Source organism: Euleptes europaea, chromosome 10, assembly GCF_029931775.1.
Source record: "Euleptes europaea isolate rEulEur1 chromosome 10, rEulEur1.hap1, whole genome shotgun sequence".
NCBI classification, from domain to species: Eukaryota; Metazoa; Chordata; class Lepidosauria; order Squamata; family Sphaerodactylidae; genus Euleptes; species Euleptes europaea.
The window spans coordinates 78592460-78613867 of NC_079321.1; the positions used below are offsets into that span (position 1 = coordinate 78592460).

A 21408-nucleotide genomic window follows, 5' to 3' on the forward strand; every position below is an offset into this window, starting at 1 on the left:
GATGTCTTTCACATGTGTTCTACTTATCATGGCTGCCACAATAGCCAGGGTTGATTTCATGGTCTTACCAGACTGATGTAAAGGCTTCTGTATCGTTTCTCTAACTCTGGGTTTACCGTATCACACACAGCACACCAAGTGCACGGTACTAGCTGATGTATGTGTGGTATGCTAACAATGCTGTCTGAAGAAGTGAGCTGTGACTCATGAAAGCTCATACCCTGCCAGAAATTTGGTAGTCTTTAAGGTGCTGCTGGACTCTTGCTCTTTTCTACATGCTGTTAAAGGAACACTTACGTGTGCTTTGATCAGTACACAAGCAACCATGGTGAATGCAGAAAAGAGGGTCCCACTAGGAGCAAGTTCCTCAGAATGACTATAGAAAGATTGCAGTGTAACCTTTACATGATATTTTACTTGACTGAAGTAGATGGATTTGGGACCAACTATATAATGAAGTAATATGATGCAGCCATTAAATACATCAGATTTTAGAAGGGGTACCATTAGGGTTGCTGGGGGCCCCTGTCCACCAGTGGGGAATGGGGGGGTAGTGTTGCCATATCCAGGTTGGGAAACTCCTGGAGATTTGGGAATGGAGCCTGGGGAGGACAAGGGCCTCAGTGGGGTACAATGCCACAGAGTCCACCCTCCAAACATCCATTTTCTCCAGGGGAGGTGATCTTTGTACTCTAGAGATGAACTGTAATTCCAGGGGATCCCCAGGTCCCACCTGGAGGCTGGCATCCCTAGGTGCCATTTTCCTAGATTGTTTCCACATGGAGGCGATTTCCCCATTTTGCTCTCATGATTGCAAAGACTGTGCGATAGCAATGGAGCCATCATATGAATATTTTCTCTGTTTTCCGTTATGCCTGCCATTTTTAATCCTTCAGTAAAAGAAAAACCTGGCAAAAAGGTTGTCAATGGTGTGTGTATATGGCAGGCACAAAGGAAAATGGGGAGAAATTACACTGGATGTGGATGAAATCCACACCTTCGTGTCCACATTCACCCCAAACCCACTGCAAGGAAAGATCATACCAAAGCAGGTTTTGGAAAACTGCAGAGCGGAGCTGCAAGAATCCTGTCAGTGGATGACTGCACAGTGATGTTGTGCGGAAGCCCTCCTTACAGGAAAAACACCCCCCCCAAAAAAAAAACACAACCCAACTCTGAAGTTTGTGGGAAATCGCTTCTGTGTGGAAGCAATTTCGGTTCCTCTCCAAACAAGAGGTGCATGTTTTTGTTTTCCCTTCTGTTATGAAAATTTTTAGGGCCAGAACTTGGTGAATTAGCTTTATCTTAGAACTGTCTGGTGGTAGTCTTGGTAGAAATTATATCTTCTCCTAGTTCATATTATTCTGACCTAAATGTCTTGATAAGGAAAACCAAACCCATGGGTGCACAATCCACAAAACCCTTTTTGTGCACAATTTATATTTATTTTAATTGTAGCTTGTGCACAAGACATTTGAAATAAAGGGCTGTTACCTTGCTGCACTATTTTGAAGACTTCCCACCACAAACCCATGCACACCCAGTGGCATTTTCATTTTGGTAATTCATTAAGGAGAGACAGCATTGTGTAGTGGTTAAGGTGTCAAACTAAGATCTAGGAAACCCAGATTCGAATCCTCACTCTGCCCTGGAAACTTGCTGGGTGACCTTGGGCCAGTCACACACTCTCAGCCTCAACCCTGGCTAGTATTTGGATGGGAAATCTCCAGGGAATACCAGGGGTGTGATGCGGAGGCAGGCAATGGCAAACCACCTCTGAACGTCTTTTGCCTTGTAAACCCTACCGGGTCACTATAAGTCAGCTGTGACTTGACTGCCAAAGGGAAAAAAAAATCCATTAAGATCAGTTTACTCGTTGACCAATACTGAATGTTAATCAATGTAATATCCGTGTTCAGGCCATGATTCTGAAGATGCATTTCCTTGTTAAAATTTCAGTCAAAACCTGCAAAGGTCGCTGCTTTGAGAGAACATTTGGAAGCTGCCGTTGTGACACTGAATGTGTTAAACTTGGAAACTGCTGTTTAGATTTCCAAGAAGCCTGTATTGAACCTGGTAAGATTTTTTTTAAATGTTCCAGTTCTTTTTTTTAAATACATATTTTTTATTTTGTTTCAGTGAAAATAAAAAGAAATTAGAATTCAAAAAAATTCAGAAAAAACCCCAATACTATACTATACAAACATGGAACAAAAAATAGAGGAAACAACATATAGAATTTTGATACCAATTCAGTAATTCCTCTGTATTATATGCTATTCTAGCTTCTTGATAGCAAATATACTACTTTTAACTTACTCCTTCATTCTCTATGGTATTAATATTTTTGTAATTACATAGTAGAGTTTGCCTTACTAAATGTTCATCTGATTTTAACACTAGTGCTAACCTATATTTAAACAATTAATTTCTATTAACTTTTCCAAAATAAAGTTATTTCTAATATTTATCTATTTTGTGCACGTTTTACAAAACAAATGATACAATTTCCAGTTCTTTTGGAACTCTTTGCTGGGTCTTTTATTCACTCCCCACCCCAATTTGGCCATCATTGCATACTCTGTTTGTTTATTCTTCCATTCTTCTACATCCGGGCAGCGTTCTGATTTCCACTTTGTAGCAATCACTGCTCTAGCTGCTGTGGTCATATATATAAAGAACTCTTCTGAGGATTTCACAGTGGTGGTTGGTACTATTCCCAGCAGTATGTTTTTAGGATCCATTGCAAATTCAACTGTTAAATTTTTTTGATTTTCAGTACGGACTTTGCTCCAAATTTTTTAAATCTTCTTGCATGATCAACGTGTGTGAAAAGAACTCGTGTCTATCTCTTTACACTTCCAACAGTGTTCATTCGCATCCTTATTCATCTTCTGGATCTCCTTTGGCATGATGTACCAGCGAAAAAGCATTTTATACCAGTTTTCTTTTAATGCTTGACTTGCTGTAAATTTGATTGCTTTAGTCCATACCTGCTCCCACTGTTGCATCGTTATCGTCTCTCCAAAGTTCTGCATCCATTTCACCATGCATGGTTTGACTTGTATTTAAGTAATAATCATGCTTTCAAATTCTGTGATTTCTCTCAGACAATCCTGTCAGTTTTTATTAAAAACAGTCGTAGACCAGATGTCATTTCTCTCATTTTGCCCATTGATCGTCTTTTCTTAATCTTGAGGCCAATTGGCAACAAGTGAGCCATTGTATATTTTTGTTCTCCTCTTAGTCATCTGCCACGTTTTAATTTCTTCTGTCCTGTCATGTCCTGATATGTTATATAGTTATTTTTCTGGTTCAATGAGGGAATTTAGATGTCTCAGGGAATGATGTGTGCAATAAACTGTTCATTTAAATTAATAAGAATAAGGGTTAAGTTTGATAGTCCTGGATTTGGGAATTCAGGTTTCCACTAAACATGTGAAATGTTGTACAGAAGAGCATGAATTAAAGGGAGAAAGCAACAGGGAGGGCAAAGTATGGGGAGGGAGATATCAGCCAATGAAAGGTCCATCCCTCTCTCAATCCCCAACCAACCGCGGGCCTTTAGTAGGTTTACAGATGACAGTTTCTCATAGCCTCTAGCAGAAATGGAAGTCTTAGAGCATCCACTCTCTGCAGCCGCTCTAGGACTGCTGTTTCTCCTAGGCTCTGTGGCATACTGTAGTGTCCAACCTCCAAAGCTGCCATTTACTGTAGGGGAATAGATTTCTATAGATCTGCAGTTCAGTTATAATTCTGGGAAAATTCTAGGCCCCACTTTGAGATTTTTAATCCTAGTTTTAGTTTGGCAATGATACTCTGGTCCTCTGCCGTCACCCCATGGGTCAGGAATGACCCGGTGCTTGCACAGGGGACCTTTACCTTTTACCTACAGAATCTATAGCCTAATAATGTAAAGTCCCCCCCCCCCCAAAAACATATCCTATAGACCACTGAAGGTGTTCTGTGGAAGCTAGTGGGAAGACATGGTAGTGAATAAATTGGTTTTGATTACTTCAATGACTTGTGCAAGATTTTATGCCCTTATGCCCTCATCATGGACATGAAATTGTATTCCGACAGGCAAGAACTAAAGCATTAAAATAGTTTAGGGCTTTCCTGCTTTTCCTTGGTGTATCATATTTTGTACAAGTGTAGGGAAATTATCAGCTTTTTAAATATATCCTTTTAAAAAAAGCACACAGAAAGAAGAGTTGGCACGCAGTTATATTCATATGTGTTTGTTTGTGTTATGGAGTTAAGCCATATTTAATGGAAAGTGGGTTGCTTGGTTTTTTTATTGTAGCTCATATATGGACCTGTACAAAGTTTCGGTGTGGTGAGAAGAACCGGACAGAGTATCACTGCTCTTGTTCAGATGACTGTGTGAAAAATAATAATTGCTGTGTCAATTATTATTCAGTTTGTGAAGGTAAAAACAAATCTGCTTGCTTTACATTTGCATTCTTGAAAGATTTAAAGAACAGTAATGGAGTGGTCTTCATCAGGGGAGTTTTGCACATGTCTTTCTGAACTCTTTAGGACTTGGACAAAAAGGAGCTGAAATTTGAAAGAAGTTGTAAATGATAAGGCAATATGATAAGATACATTTAGCGTTACAGACTGGAAACCAACAAACCATGGTTTGTCATTGAGACATAATGACAGAACATGATTTGTAATTATAGCTGAATGCAACCTTGGATGGTTAAAGCTTAATGGGGGGGGGGGGGAGAGTTACTCAAGTTACTATTGCCCAGATTTAGTGAATACTTCTTGTCACTGATTTTATCAACTATATCAAGTAGTGTAGGTGAGGATCAAAGAATTTCCTGAGATATGCTGAAGGTCTTGGACATGCCTAGTGGGATTTGTTATTTTCCCACCATAAATAGTTTTTAATATTTTAGAAGAAATTAACAATACAATCCTAGGCAGAATTACACCATTGTAAACCTATTGATTTAAATGTAACTGATTAGGATTGCACTGAAAATGAGTAGGTTAATGAATTTCAGCTTCAATCAGTTCATTGATTTTTTTCCCCTAACAAAAATAGATTACTGTAATATTTGAAATAAAATCTCTTTTCTTAAATAAGGAAAGGCAAGCTGGCTTCAAGATGAATGTGAGGACATTAAGGAACCCCAGTGTCCGGACAGGTAAGGATATTTAAATTTGATTTTACATCTTTTTAAAAGGAAAAAAAAAGTTGCTTAAGTCTTTGACAGTGTAAATATTTCTGTATTGTAATTACCCAAGTTGCTAATAAAAGGCTTCCAGGGAGAAGATTACTACATAGGACATCAACTATGGCACATATATAACCCCCCACCTGATTTCAAAGACAGGAATTTTCACTGTTTAGTTTTCTTACTCGTTGCATTCTGAAGGAGATGGACATGAGTTTATGTGTTCTATATGTATTGCTGACTGTGAAGTCCTAGTGGCTTTAAATGACTTTTAGCCATAGATGTTGAAAGCCTCTTGGGAGAAGGCATTGTTGTGGCATATGTGGACTAGTTGTAAATACAGAGAATGAGGCTTACAAACCAAAATATTTTGGGGAAACTTCAGATAAGAAGCTCCAAGACCTGTGGCCCAATTCAGATTTTTTTTTCCAGTCCAGAAGTGTGTTAAGACCTTTGCCTTAAGATCTACGTTAATACGACTTTTTAAAAAATACTGTGATGTCTAAGGCACACTTTTAACAGTTTAATTTTTAAAATACAAATGTTGATAAAGAATAAATGGACTATTGCAGAACTGGTTTGCCAGCTTCTAAAAATTTTATTTGTTTTGCCGGCTTTTGAACTTGTCCCTCTAGCAATACTAATACTAGTTAAATCTGCAGCAATTATGAGGTGATGTTATTTAGCTCTATGCCATGACAAGCTTCAACTGCCCATTTCTACATAGTTAACCGCTGTTAAGGGGTAGGACCTTTTCCTAGCCAGATGGCAGTATTATTCAGAAGGATACTGCAGAATGCAAAGGGAATGATAACATATTACACGAACACTATTTTTATATACCAATATACAGTATAATTCAATTGTTTATTAAATGTCATATCCTGTTGATTATCTTTGCTCACTCTTCGTAATTCTCTTTGAGTCCAAGTGAGAAAGGTGGATGATAGTGTAAATAAATAAATAAAAATGAAATAAATAAATTCCATGTAAATAATAATTTTTTACTATTTCAAGATGCAAGTAAAGGTATTGTATTGTTGTAAATAAAAATGAAATAAATAAATTCCATGTGATCAAAAGGCATCCACTTTTTTGGGGGGGCAGTTATAAATAAAATGTTTTAATATTTTTTTTAAGCAATGTAAAATAACTTGGCTAGTCATTAATTTACTTGTTTTTGTTGCAGTAGGTTTAAAACTAAACAACATTTTATAAAGGGCTTTCTGCAAGTGACTAGAGCTTTACTGATGGCAGATTCACACATTATAAAAGTCCTCAATGCCCGCCCCCCCATATGTCTGGGCTGACCCATTTGGTTAAGCTTAAGCTGGGTGTTTTGTGCTTGGAACTTAATTCTCAGATGTGGATGGGCCCAATTTGGATCAGGATTGTGGTACATGGGGAGGAGCTTCCCCCCACTGTTTTCATAACCTGAAACAACCCTGGGGAGCCACTATTAGCCCTGGTGGGTGCTGTACGTGTACTGATGTAAAGTTACCCAAGAGGGCAAACAGTGGCTCCTCAGGGTAGTTTCGGATTTGGAAAATGCCATGGGGAGAGAGGTTAGGCCTCTCTGAATTGGGCCAACACATACCTGGGAATTGAATTCTGAACACGAGAACTCCCAGTACACATCTGATTGAAAGGACCAGAGCGGAGAAGTGAGAGATACAAGGACTTTGTAATGTGTGAATCAGCCCTGAGTGATTAATTCTTCAGGCTATAAACCAGAATGTCCCAAATGTCTGTTACTACCCCCAAAAGTGTATAGGAACTGTCTATTCTCAGAGGATCTTATCTTCTATGTTTTCACACAAGTCAACTTTTCCAGCTGTTCCTCTTCACAGTGTAGGTAATTTGTCTGCATTGGGAATGATTAGGGGTTGCCATCTCCAGATTGAGAATTTGTGGCTATTTTGGGGGTGGAGCCTGAGGAAGGTGGAGTTTGGGGAGGGGAGGGATATCAATGAAGGATAATGCCAGGTATTTATATAGCTATAAGCATAGGAGCAAAGGCAAATACTTCAGATAAGCAGCATAGTAGAACTATACTTAGCTTGTGGGTTTCATGCTAGCAAATGCCAAACCAGAAGATAGTTAGCAAAAACAAAACACAAGTTACATTTTTATTTTTATAGGAAATTGATGCTCCAAGCCTAACCATTCAGGAGTCACATTGACCTTTTCCTTTACAGAAAGTGTGCTTAGTACTGTGAAACATGTTTCTAAGGTTTTACGGGTACACCGATTTCACTGACACCTAAATAAAGAAGGGCTAAGAAAATTGCCAAATATGAAAGAAATGCCAGCAGCAGGAAACTTGTATGAAGTATGTTTGTTAGTTCCAGTGCCCACTTCCAATTTTCACTACTGTTATAAAACTGAAATTACCTTAAGAAATCATCCAGATTCTTGTCTCATGGATGAAGTCTGCTAAAACAAAACAAACCAATTAGTTGTCCATCTTGTTCTTGAAGATCCCATGTGATAAAGAACAATACTAATAGTCCGATCCTGTGCATGTCTTCTCGGACGTAAGCCCCACTATGCTCAAGGGTGCTTATTCCTGGTTAACTGTGCATATGATTGCATCCTAAATTAACTTCACCAGTGTCTCACCAGTTAGACAAGTTCTCCTAGTATTCAGCCAGATATTGTGACTGACTTTGAACATGTCCAACACATCTTACTATCCTTAAAGCATATGCAACACTTCAGGATTGACCTTCTGCATCCTCTTCTCCCACAGTGCCTTTAAGGCATTCCTTGTGGCCAATAAGGACAGCCAGTCTTTCTGGCATTGTTTACAGTGCTATCACTTCCATTACTAGCACTAATAGAAATTTTTTTGCTAGACTGTTTACAGCATGCCTCTTGATATTCTTTGGACTATGTTTATACCATTTCTGGTTAGTTCTGTCTCCTCTAGACATGGCTTGGCATGCAGAACTGAAGTTGATCCAGATGTTTTTGTTTGGTGAGAGCTGTCTCTCTCCCAATTGCTCTTTGGGTACACATCAACATAGGTGTCCCAGACTGAAAAAAATGTCTAGAACATGAATTAATAAATATCAAGTCCTTGTTTCTAACTGTCTCATTTCTAATTGCTCAGATTCACCAAGCCTCCAGTGTTGTTGTTTTCTTTGGATGGATTCAGGGCTGAGTATTTGCACACATGGGGTGGACTTCTTCCTGTTATTAGCAAATTACGTGAGTAGTTTCTCTGTCTGTGGGATAGCATGTTGAAATATTAAGAAAAAATAATTTAAGCTGCATATTTCCCTCATTTTATCACTTGAATTCCTTACACCTTCCATAAACTCCTTTTGACCTATGGTACCATGGTTGTTTTTGCAGCAAAGGATCAGTGAAGAGACAAGAGTCATTCTTGAGTTCCATAAAGCCCTGTCACGGTTAAGCAACTGTTTCTACGGCTGGGCAGTAATTATTTTGCACATTTCCAAAACCACATTCCTAAATATGGAACATTTGGTGAGACAGGACTGTTTGCATCCTTAAGATTTGTTAGGAGTTAGTATTGGGTAAAATATTAAAACACAGTATCACCTTAGAGACTAACAAGATTTTTTTGGGGGGGTATGAGCTTTCAAGAGTCAAAGCTCCCCTTGTCAGATACAAGTTGGAATGGAGATCTCTGAGTCCTTATATCCCTGAATATGGGAGGGATATATATGGGAGGAAGGTGGGAGGGATGCCTAATGGGATTTTTTTTCTTTGAACAACAGAACTATTTGGCTTGTGTTCTTCAAATACTTTTCCATCCGAGTCAAAATCTGGATGTGATTTTTAAAGTCCTATGAGTGTCAAAAGCAGTTCTGCTAATGGCAGGTAGGAGGGAAGGCTGCAGGTTGAGAAGTACAAAACAAATGTCGTGAGTATTCAAAGCTAGGTGCATAATTCTTCAGATCCTAGTTGTTGCTAGTTATAATTTTTAGTTGTGAATTTGCCTTATATAAATGGATTTGTAATAATTAATCCTCTTAAATTCAGATTGATGTTAAGTGAAATTCATAAAATCATAGAGTTGGAAGGGGCCATACAGGCCATCTAGTCCAACTCCCTGCTCAATGCAGGATCAGCCTAGAGCACCTTGACAAGTATTTGTCTAGCTTCTGCTTAAAGACTGCCAGAGAGGAGGAGCTCACCCCCCCCGGGTAGCTGATTTCACTGTTGAACTACTCTCACTGTAAAATATTTTTCTTAATATTCAGACAATACCTTTCTGCCTGTAATTAAAACCCATTTTTGCGAGTCCTATCCTCAGTTGCCAACAGGAACAGCTCTCTGCTCTCCTCTAAATGACAGCCTTTCAAATACTTAAAGGGAGCAATCATGTTCCCCTCAACTTCCTCTTCTCCAGACTGAACATTCCCAACTCCCTCAGCCTTTCCTCATAGGGCTTGGTCTCCAGGCCCCTGATCATCCTCGTCCCTCTCCTCTGGACCCACTCCATTCTGTCTACATCCTTTTTGAAGTGAGGCCCAGTTTTTGAACTGCACACAGTACTCCAGGTGTGGCCTGACCAATGTAGCGTACAGCAGGACTATGACCATGCAATTTGCATTTTATGCCTCTGTTGATACACCCCAAGAGCACATTAGCTTTTTTTGCTGGTGTGTCACAATGGCTGCTCATGTTTAGCTTACAGTCCACCCGTGCCCCAAGATTTTGTTCACACAAACTGCTACCCAGAAATGTATTCCCCATCCAGTATGTGTGTTTCACATTTGTTACCCAGATGCAGAACTTTGCACTTGTCCTTGTTGAATTGCATATTGTTCACATCTGCCCACTTTTCCAGTGTGTTCAGATCTCGTTGAATTCTATCTTTTTCTTCTGATGTGTTCGCTGCTCCTCCCAATTTGGTGTCATCTGGAAATTTAATGAGTAGTCCCTCCGCACCCTCATCCAGATCATTTATAAAAAATATTGAAAATACCAAGCCCAGAACCAAGACCTGTGGCACCTCACTGCTCACTTTCCCCCATTCAGATGAAATACCATTGATAGGTAAAGGTAAAGGTCCCCTGTGCAAGCACCTAGTCATTCCTGACCCATGGGGTGACATCACATCCCAACGTTTACTGGGTAGACTTGTTTTATGGGGTGGTTTGCCAGTGCCTTCCCCAGTCATCTTCCCTTTACCCCCAGCAAGCTGGGTACTCATTTTACCGACCTGGGAAGGATGGAAGGCTGAGTTAACCTTGAGCCGGCTACCGTCGGGATCGAACTCAGGTAGAGCTTGGACTGCACTACTGCAGCTTACCACTCTGTGCCACGGGGCTCCTACAACTGATAACTACTCTTTGAGAAATGCATGAAAAGGGACCAGCAATGGCTACTATTTTTGTGTGTGTAAAGTGCCGTTAAATCGCAGCCGACTTATGATAACCCCTTGTGGGGTTTTCAAAGAAAGACACTAGCAGTGGTGGTTTGCCATTGCATTCCTCTGCACACCACCCTGGTATTCCTTGGTAATTTCCCATTCAGTTAGTAACCAGGGCTGACCCTGCTTAGCTTCTGAGATCTAATGAGATCAGGGTAGCCTGGGCCATCCACATCAGGGCAGCTACTAATTAGGGTTTTGTAAATCTGAGGAAACACCAAGTTTACAGGGAAATGGGAGGTAACCATCCCCTAGACAAGTTACTGTGGACATCAACAAATACCTGGCTGAGTTGGACCAGTATGTGGATTGTTATATCAACTGTTGTGGATGTTGAGGCAGCTGTCTGGAAATTTGCTGAGGGCTGTGGAGGCAGAGGTGGCCAGGACAAAGGGATGGAGGAGAAAGATATATTAACAGGGAGTAGGGTGGGATAGTCAGGGGAAATGGAGAGGGGAGGTAATGGTGATCAGCACAAGGAGGTAAATAAATTAGAAGAAGGGAAAAAATGGATTTCTCCTTCCTCCGCAGATACCCTCCTTGTTCCCTCCTAATAGCATCCTGTTCTGCTCAGTCTGGAATGTCCACAGTGTGAGAATGGCAGGTAGCTAAGGAAATTGATTGTTTTATTTGCTTGCTTGTTTGTTTATTAAAACATTTATATCCCGCCTTTCGTCTTGGTTCAAGATGGCTTACAATAATAGTTAAAACATCCAAACTTAAAAGGCAAAAAAGAGAAATGAGGGAAAAACTGATGGGTGAAATTAAAAAGCTAGAAAATCAACATAGCAAGACATAAAAAGAGCATATTAAAATAAATTAAGAGGAAGAAAATAGAAATTGACATGATAGATACAGAAGAGATAAAGAAAAAAATAGTATTTGCCAAACAGAAATACTTTGAACAAGCGAATAAACCAGGAAAATACATAGCCCACTGTCTTACAATCTGTATTAAAAACAGTCATAGACCAGCACACAAATTACCACTGAAATTCCTAGTTTTACACTCTACCCACAGGTTTATACAAATAGTAAATAGTTATTTGCACAATTTGCAAACTATATAAACTACCCATTAAAATTATTGGCATACCGATGTTCTCAGCAGCGTCTGACGGATTCTACAGGCCGCTGCACAAAACTTTGCCGTTCCTACTGTAACCTGTGGATTTTCATCTATAAGCAACGTTTTAGTATACTCTGGACCTGAATGGCCAGGATGCCGACTAAGCCAGGCAGAGATAAACATAGAATTAACCTCTTGGTATAGTGGACAGTGCAGTAGAACGTGCTCTGTAGTTTCAATTTCCCTTAAAGCACAGGGACATACCCCGTCCTCCAAGGGAACCTTTCTGTATCTCCCATCCAAAACCGCAGAGGGAAGAGCTTGGCATCTGGCAAGGGTGAATGCTTTCCTGTATCTGAAGATCTCTAATTGGAAGAGGTAGGCGGCAGGAGAGGCTACATATCTGGACTGTTCTCCTGATAGCAAAGTTGGTGCCTTCTCTAGATCTTTTTGCTGCTCTGTATCCAGTATGCTTTGTTTTATAACTTGCCTTGCCTGATCATATCCCATTTCCAGGGCTGATTGAGGGGAAAAGCCCATTTCGGCCAACTTGCCTCTGACTGCCTTCAGCCATGTAGACTGGTAATTATCTAGAAGAATCAAGGGGGTTAGGCCGTTTTAGGTTTAACTTGAGCCAGAGGTAGATAGAAACAAGACATGCCCTAGCCTCTACTTTGATCTTGCCAGTCTCCAGGCGCAGAACAGCATTTGACACACAACAAGCTGCTCTCAAAAACTTCATTTGCACCCATTCCAAAGGGTGTGAAGTGAGAAGAAGGAGGACCTATCATGGTCCCATATCGAAGTTGGGCCATTGTTTTAGCCTGAAATAATTTAAGAGCAGCTGGGACATAGTGTCCACCCTTTGTTCGTAAACATTTAATTATAATGTGGGGGATTTTTGGCCAGTATCTGCTGTGTGCTGACAGTGGGCTTTCCTTGAACCTGATGCCTGCAATACTACCCTTAAATATGTAAACCTAGTCACCTGCTCTATCTTGTGTTCATTTGTACTCCATAACCAAATTTTAGGTCTCCTGCCAAATGCCATGATTTTGGTTTTTTGATAATTTATTGCTAGGTGTTCCTTGCTGCAATACCGAGCAAGTGTCCTTAATGCTCTTTTAAGCATTAAGTTCTTGATAAAATTACAGCATTGTTGGCATACAACAGAACAGAGATCTGGTGGTGTGCTAGCTTAGGAGGGTGAAAATCAAGGTTACTTAGGCATTTAACCATATCGTTGATATAAAAGATGAAAAGCTGCTTCATTCCCTTCGAGGTGTTAATAGGGTTTGTAAGATGCCCCTGCCTAGTGCATCTAACCTTAAGGGTGGTGTTATTATAGAGGGCACAGGAGTTAAGTTGAATTTTGATTAAATGAATGATCAATGAGATCTTAGCGATTAATACAAAATATATTCTCTGAAATATGGTGCACGTTCTATGTTTGTGAATGGATGTGATTGGTAGATGTTTGTTTGTATGTTATTGGAAAATTTAAATAAAAACCTATTAAAAAAAAAAAGTTAAAACATCCCCAGCTAAAACCAAAGGTGAAATAAGATTGAATGATAGCCCAGAAAATCTTGAAACATCCTATTAAGTTCCATGTAGGGTCTTATGAAACTTAATTATTGGCGGCAGGGCACACCCTTGCCATGTTAATATTGGTTCCACAAAACCCTGATTCTTGCCATATTGAAATATTGGTCATAACAAATTCTGGGTCTATGGAATGCTCCTGGCCAAATTCACTGACTGTATAGTGACCTCCTTACCTCAGTAACCTTAAAGGGATTAGCTTCGGGTAATCTCATCATTCTATGTAACAGACAGCCAATGTTTGCTCAAAGGATGCTGGCTACAAGGTGGAATGTGTCATTGTCTTCTTTATGCCTTGATCTCATTAATCATTAATTGTGGTATGCCTTGCCTAAGTTCCATTGTGTGATCACTGACTGACCTTTGCTATCCATTGTAATATTCCTTAATAAAACAGAGAGATCACTGGGGCAATTCAGTATGCGTCTTCCCTCAAAGCACCGTGAGTGCTTTCCCCAAGGCACTTTCGGGGTGCCTTCCCTTCAGTTCCACTGTATGGATTAGCTTTGCCCTACTTGGAACTGTTAACGAACAGCAACTCATAGTAAGAAATCAGATGGGAAGAGGGTTCTTTAGAATGTATTATGGTAATATGAGGAATGGAGATGGTTTGTTTTGTCTGTTGTAGTCTAAATTAAAACTGAAAACTGAAGCCTGAAGATATCAATGTTGGTTGTTTTTGTGGTTTCCTCAGCATTTAATTTAGAATTTCAGTAATGTGGGGTGATAATAAACTGAATACAATTTGTTCAGCACTTGTTTTATGTGTGTGCTCTCTTTGCTCTAATACAGAAAATTAATTCCAACATTGAAAAATTAATTCCAACATTTTGCCACCTGAAGAATTCTCTGTTCACATTTATGAAAGCCAGTCTTCATATGCAAACAGTTGTGTAGTAGTCTCTTAAAGCACCACTGCGGAACAGGGGGTGACTATGTGGCAGCTTCTCTCATGATCTAGGTGATTTTTACCAGTACAACACAAATTTTGCACAAACAAGAGAGTCACAATGGCAGGGCAAAAATTGCCTGAACTTGGGAGGGGAGCTGATTCTCACAAATGTGGTAAGGCATCTATGTGATTGATCCTGCTACCAAACAATAGATTACATGGGAGGAACTGGTGTTGAGCAGAGTTGCTGAATGCTCATTTTGCCATACTCTTTTAATAGTCTATACATTTTGATATGAACATTAATATGCTCTTTAAGTGTGGAATCGTTGAGTATTTATAACTTTATTTTTTACTGGTTCTTGTAGGTTATCCGGGCTGTGTGACCATGGTCTTGGTATTTTCTTTCCTGACGTTTCACCAGCAGCTGTGGCAGGCATCTTCAGAGGAGTAACACTGAAGGACAGTGTTTCTCAGTGTCAAGTGTGTAGGAAGAGTCCTACACACTTGACACTGAGAGACACTGTCCTTCAGTGTTACTACTCTGAAGATGCCTGCCACAGCTGCTGGCGAAACGTCAGGAAAGAAAATACCAAGACCACGGTCACACAGCCCGGATAACCTACAAGAACCAATGAACTCTGACCGTGAAAGCCTTTGACAATATTTATTTTTTACATTCACCAGAAAAATGTGGAACGTTTACTGATGGCATGAGACCAGTGTATCCATCAAAAACATTTCCCAATCATTACAGCATTGCTACGGTAAGAGCATTTTGTGATTTCACAGACACACTGAAGAGGAATTGCATTGGTTTCATTTACTTTCCTTGGAAATAGTATGTTGGATTTTACAGAATATTATGTTCTGTGACTATTGAAAGTATGCTGTAGTAATATGGAAATTAACATTCCCCCCCACATGTTTACAGCACATTTGCTGATCATTATCTTACTGAGTTCTTTATTTAGAATTGTACCTGTAGTTAGTTGGTTACTGAATAAAATCATAGACTGCAGGAAAAGAGCTGTAGCTATATACTATTTTGCAAATATCACAAGAGTTTTGGACAACTTGGACATGTAGGGTGGAACTTGGAACGGGTGGCCGGCTGCAGCACTTCACTCCAGGAGGAGGACGGGGACAGTAGACTGAGTGTCTGTGTGTGTGTGCGGGGGGGGGGGGGCAGTAGCCGCGCCCACAAGTCTCCCTGTTGAATCCTCACCTGCAGGAAAACAAAACAGAGATCCTTTCAGCAACAACAAGCAGCCAGGTGTGCCTTGCTGGGCACAGCCATATCTGTAGTGGCCCGCCAGGGACATCACACCATGGTCCACAGGGCAGAACTTCACCGCACACATACACTGGCACAGGCTGGCGCCATCCGAACCATGTTCGTCTGCCTTGCATTGAAGTGCTTAGTGAGTGCTAATGATCCCTCCACCACAGCAGCTGCTGCACAGGGCTCTGATTTTGCAAGAGAAGGAGTTAAAGGGTTGTGTGGCAACCTACCCCACTTAAAATGGAAGGGCTCCACCCCCCTCCCAACAAAGCGCCCTGCCTGGAAGTGAGCCCAGTCAAGGAATGATCTTAAAGCCCAGTGTGGAGCTGAAAACTTGGGCCACCTTGCTGGAAGCTCCCCTGGAAACTCCCCGCACACCAGTCCCTCTTGTGCATGAGGGGCTGTAGTGCTGGGAGGCTGTAGCTCTTGCTGGCCTCGCTCAACCACCATGCAGCTGGGCTCAGGTGTGGGAGGCAGCATCACTGGGGCTGCTTCCAGCCATGAGCAAGGGGAACGGGAAAGCAGGTTTGGGAGCCAGGCCCCCTGCTTATCTGTCAGTGTGCAGCCACCCCTTTGGATCAAGCCTCTGGAGATGGTAAACCTGTTAGCATCCTGAAATGAGAGAGGTCAGCCACAGAATGTGGACTTTGCTCTCCCCTTTGGGTGTTTGTGAAAAGTGCTTGCCCAGAAGTTTAAAGCGCCCTCTCTGTGCTCACTCCAAGTCCTCATGGCAGGGAGCTGAGAGCCAGTGTCCCATGCTGCACTCCCTACCTCATAAGTTGTGGGGTGACTTGGCAGGGTTTTTTGTAGGGCTGGGGGGGCATTTGGGTGTGGGGGAGGGGGCTTGGCCCCCCAGGGCAGGGAGGTGATTGGTCTGTAGTGGGAATCTTAAACTACCCCAGCCCTTATAGGCGTGGCCATGTCAGTGGGGGAGGGCACTTGATTTTTTAGTACAATTGGTGCCTATTCTGTTGGTGTAACTTTGCACCTCTGACAGAGGGTGTTCCTGGGCTGAGAGAGCTTAGGGATCCAACAGACTCTGGCTGTGCCCCCAGAATCAAACACACCAGTGTGGGGGCCTGTGCCTCAGTTGCACTGTCAGGCAACTACTGCAGGGCTGCACTGGTGTCTGAGAGCAGCGTAGTGGCGCAGAGAGCCTGCGCTGATGTGACTGCACCTTACGCTGATGTATCTTGGAGATAAGCCCATGTAAAGGTCAGTCAGCTCTGAAGCGCTTTCAACCCCCCCCCCTTAGGATAGCACTGTAAAGCTGTCAGCCCTTTTTCTTATACTCCCAAACTTTTTAGTTGATCCAAGCCAGTTAAGACACCCCCTGCATCCCAGTTTTCATCTGTATCTCAACAGGTGGCACTCCATTTTTCCTTTCAAATAAATTCTGTCCTTTGCTTTTACAATCATTAAAGGATGTAATCCCATAACCACTCTTGAACTTTACTGTTGCTCCACATGAACTGAGAGCATGCCTTAGAAAGCACCCAAATTTCCCTGAAGACTCACTGCAAAGGAAGACTACCATGCTTTCTTTTAGGGAATCAAGTTTGAAAATCACCGTTTTAGCCTTTTACAGAAGAGCCATGCCAGTATTCTCTTGCCTTCTCTTGTTGCCTGAAAGTTTCTAAGTGGACAGTAGCATAAACAGTGTTGATACCAAGGTAATAATGACTTGATCTTGCTTGCAGGGCTTATATCCAGAATCACATGGTCTAGTAGATAACAAAATGTATGAGCACAAGAGAAATGCTTTCTTCACCCTCAGAAATGAAGAGAAGTTCAATCGACAGTGGTACCTAGGGCAGCCAGTAAGTGATGATTTTAAGCATACAGCCCTGAGCTGTATTAATATCTAAAAATTTATGAATTTTAATGTAATCTGTTGTTCTTGTTTTTACTTCTTTAAAATGGGAAGTGTGTTCTGGGTTAATAGTCTTCAAAATAAGTATTTTATTGAACACCAAAGCAATGAATAAAGTTAGAAGGGTTGGTACAATGAGAAAATATAGTATTTTTTATGGAAAGTTATATTTGTACATGTTTTAAAAACTGCAAGGAAAAATTGCTAGCAGGCTGAGATCCAGGAAGCCATTTTGAAGCTGTGAATTATATTCCACTAAATACATAAATAGAAAGAATTCATGAGCAGCAATATTTTCTCTCTTTGTACAGATTTGGCTGACAGCTATGTATCAAGGACAAAAATCTGCTTCATTCTTCTGGCCTGGTTCAGATGTGGATGTTAATGGAAGTTTTCCAAATATTTACAAAGTATACAATAGGTAAGACTTTGTAGTTTGGGGGAAAGTGGTTAACAAAAAAGAATTATAGATGTTCCGAAGCATCAAAAATTGGGGACAGCTGTGATCTCAAGATGCTGGTGAATACAACATCTGCATTCCTCACGTATTTATTTTGCATGGTTTCCTTTTGTAGCAAATTCTCCCCACCCATCTTTTGTTCTGCAAATGGAGTTAAAAGTCTGTCCCTAGACGTCCAATCCTACTGTATGTTTACTTGGAAATAAATCTCCTTCAGCAAAGATTTTACTTCTCCCTGAGATTTACTTTAGTTCTGTTTTCAGGATAATTAATGACTTCCATTTTTCTCAAGCTCTCCTGGCACTCACACATTAAATGCTTAATGCTTAGTTCTTGTGGGGTAATTGTTTTAGCTTGCAGCAAGTCACAGTCACCACTCAAGGTTTATTGTTTTTATTGTTGTAGCACTATTACAACATCATAGTTATAACATGGGGGAAAGACCAGTGGCTTAATTTTCTGCAGTGCTCTACAAAAGTTCTTTCCCTCCCTGAACAAGAGTTGATAGTTAAGCATTTATTAATGAGTGCTGGGGGAGAACCCAGAAGCTCCTAGAAAACGATAAGTAACTATTCATGCCAAAAAAAGAACAAAGTGCTTTTCCTAACAGGAACAGTAGCCTTGGGAAGGCTCAATAGTATTCTCTCTGCCAGATGAATAGAAAAAAGTCACCACAAACAACATTGTAAGAGATGGAAAATTGGAGCAGAAAATGCTAGAAACCAATGGGTTGACTACAATACCATCTGGAAACTGAATGATCAAAATATGACAATTGCAGATTAAATGGCTATTGTGGAATCAGCCCTACATACACATTGTGCCTCTTGTGAACATGAGGGCAAACATGCGCACATAGACAATACTTACTGTCTTTCTCACACTTCTAACACTGCCAGTACGGGCTCAATTTGGGTCATTGCAAGATGCTGTTGGGTTTGGTAGGGATAGGGTACAGCTCATCTGTTCCAATACTTATTTCACCTTCTACAGGTGGAGTGTTAGGGTTCATGTTAGGGTTTCAGACACAGGGAATCCTAAACAGAGTTCCTTGACATCAGCGGGCTTAGAAGGGTGTATTTGTATATTGGATTTCACTGCCAGTTCAGTTCATTTCAGTGGGACTCTATTAAATTGTCTCCACACCTTCAACCCATTCACAAAGCATAGCACAGCCCATCTACCTACCAAGCTGTAGACACCCACATAATGTTAGTGTAATTTCATAATTTTTAAAGTAGTGTTTTTGAAGCAGTCAACCTTTCCTATTGGCAAATACAAATTTACAATCTCCAAAGCCTAGAGAATGGACCTTAAATAAGTATAATGTGAGCACTAGTCCCGTGATAATCCCATAAACAAACATCCACAGACAAGTAGTCCAAAAGAGAGTTGATTTATTGGAAGATCTACAGGCTAACAGCAGCTAAGAGTCAAGTTGACACTAACGGAAACTAAAAGCATGGCACAGGGCCTATATCAGGAGGCATAGAACAATTCAGGATGCCATGGCAACCCCCCTCCCACTGAGGTACGATTCCCACAGAGTCCTGAGTCAAAACAAATACTTGGCCAGGAAACTAGGACAGTTTGTGAGCCCCCGTCAATGCTTCCAGGTTCCGGTGATCACTCCACACTTCAAAAGGGACTTTGGAACCCTCTAAAAATTGTCTCCATACCGTGAGGGCATGTTTAACCGCGCATGCCTCTTTTCCCCAAATTGGCCAATTCAACTGAGAGTGCGTGAACTTCTTTGAAAAGTAAGCGCATGGATGGAGTTGACTGTCTTTCCCTCACTGAATGACAGAAGCATCCACTTGGACTATAAACATTTGGTCCGAATCAGGGTGTTTTAATACCGGTTTGGAGGTGAACAGTCGTTTGAGACTGTCAAATGCAGTTTGGCACTGGGGCGTCCAATTCACCTTAGCCGAGGGCAGAGTGGCTGCGCTTCCCTTTCCCTTAGTCTTAAGGAGGTCTGTGATGGGCAGTGCAATTTGAGCAAAGTTTGGGAGGAACCCCCTGTAGAAATTTGCAAATCCAAGAAATCTTTGAACCTGTTTACGGGTTGAGGGTGGTTCCCAATTGGTTACGGCTTGTACCTTCTCCGGGTCCATTGTGAGTCCTTGGTGTGAAATAATATAGCCCAGAAAAGTCAACTGTTTTTGGTGAAATTCACACTTGGACACCTTAGCATAGAGTTGATTGTTTCTGAGACGTTGTAACACTTCTCTAACCAGGGCAACGTGTTCATCCATGGTTTTAGAGTAAATAAGAATGTCATCTAAATAAACCACCACTCCTTTATATAACAAGTCATGTAATATCTCGTTAATGAGTTGCATGAAGACCCCCGGAGCCCCCTTCAATCCAAAAGGCATCGCCAAAAATTCAAACATACCAAAGCAATTAGAAAAGGCTGTTAGGGGCTCGTCCCCTTCTTGAATTCTGATTCTGTAATAGGCTTCAACCAAGTCTAACTTGGTAAAAATGCACCCCTCCTTTAACTGCCCCAAAAGATCTGAAATCAGAGGAATGGGGTAGGCATTGGTTTGGGTGACCGCATTGAGTTTCCGAAAGTCAATACACAACCGCAGGTCACTGGTCTTTTTGCGCACAAAAAAAGCGGGGCCCGAATACAGGGCGGTAGAGGGTCGGATAAAATCTTGAGCCAGATTTTTGTCTAAGAAATCCCAAAGCACTGTTCTTTCAGAAATGCTCATGGGATAAATCTTGCTTTTTGGCAGTTTCCCCTCCCCCACCACCTCAATAGCACAGTCTGATCTGCTGTGGGGGGGGGGGGTAGTACGTCGCACTCTTGCACATTGAAGACATCTGCAAAGTCCTGATATTCGGCAGGTAGTTGGGATAATCCGACGATGCAGAACCATCCCCTGTTGGGGCAATTGTAATCCGGGACCCCGACGGGTCAATTGTAATCCGGGACCCCGACGGGTCCGCTGGCGAGACCTCGTGCGCCGGCTCCTCAACGTGGAGGGCTGGGGGCGCTTTCCGTCCCGGTGCGGCACTGAGATCCATCGTGGCGCTTCTCCGCCAAACGCGTCCTCTTCCGCGAGGTATCCCCTCCAGGCGGGGAGTGGGAGCTGGTTGTTCCGACCGAAATGGGCAGGCCGTGGCAAAATGACCCATGGCACCGCAAAATGACCCATGGCACCAGGGAAGGAGCACTTACCACCTCTCAAGGAAGTCTGTTCCACTGAGGAACCGCTCTAACTGTTAGAAAATTCTTCCTAATGTCTAGACGGAAACTCTTTTGATTTAATCTCAACCTGTTGGTTCTGGTCCGACCTTCTGGGGCAACAGAAAACAACTCGGCACCATCCTCCATATGACAGCCCTTCAAGTACTTGAAGATGGTTATCATATCCCCTCTCAGTCTTCTCCTCAATACCAGTAGTATGCTTTAAAGAATTCTTCCAGTCCGAAGCAGAGTTATACATTTCTGAGCCCATTGACGTCAATGGATTTAGAAGGGTATATCTCTTTTTAGGATTGCACTGTTAATTCCAGGCGCTTAAGGAGCAAATAAGATTACCCCAAAAAGGTACCCACAACAAAAACACACCTGCACTAAAAAGTCTTTGCGTTTTCTTCAAACAAC

At 41.5% G+C, this 21408-nt stretch overlaps 1 protein-coding gene across 1 annotated transcript in view; it reads left to right on the forward strand.

The window, feature by feature from the left end:
* Positions 1 to 21408, forward strand: part of ENPP1 (ectonucleotide pyrophosphatase/phosphodiesterase 1) — a 66174-nt gene that overhangs the window by 12787 nt on the left and 31979 nt on the right. The window contains exons 3-9 of the mRNA XM_056856233.1: positions 1960 to 2076; positions 4307 to 4432; positions 5102 to 5162; positions 8308 to 8405; positions 14856 to 14935; positions 17154 to 17273; positions 17638 to 17747. Of these exons, the coding sequence (XP_056712211.1) occupies positions 1960 to 2076; positions 4307 to 4432; positions 5102 to 5162; positions 8308 to 8405; positions 14856 to 14935; positions 17154 to 17273; positions 17638 to 17747 (712 nt within the window). The remainder of the gene's footprint in view (positions 1 to 1959; positions 2077 to 4306; positions 4433 to 5101; positions 5163 to 8307; positions 8406 to 14855; positions 14936 to 17153; positions 17274 to 17637; positions 17748 to 21408) is intronic.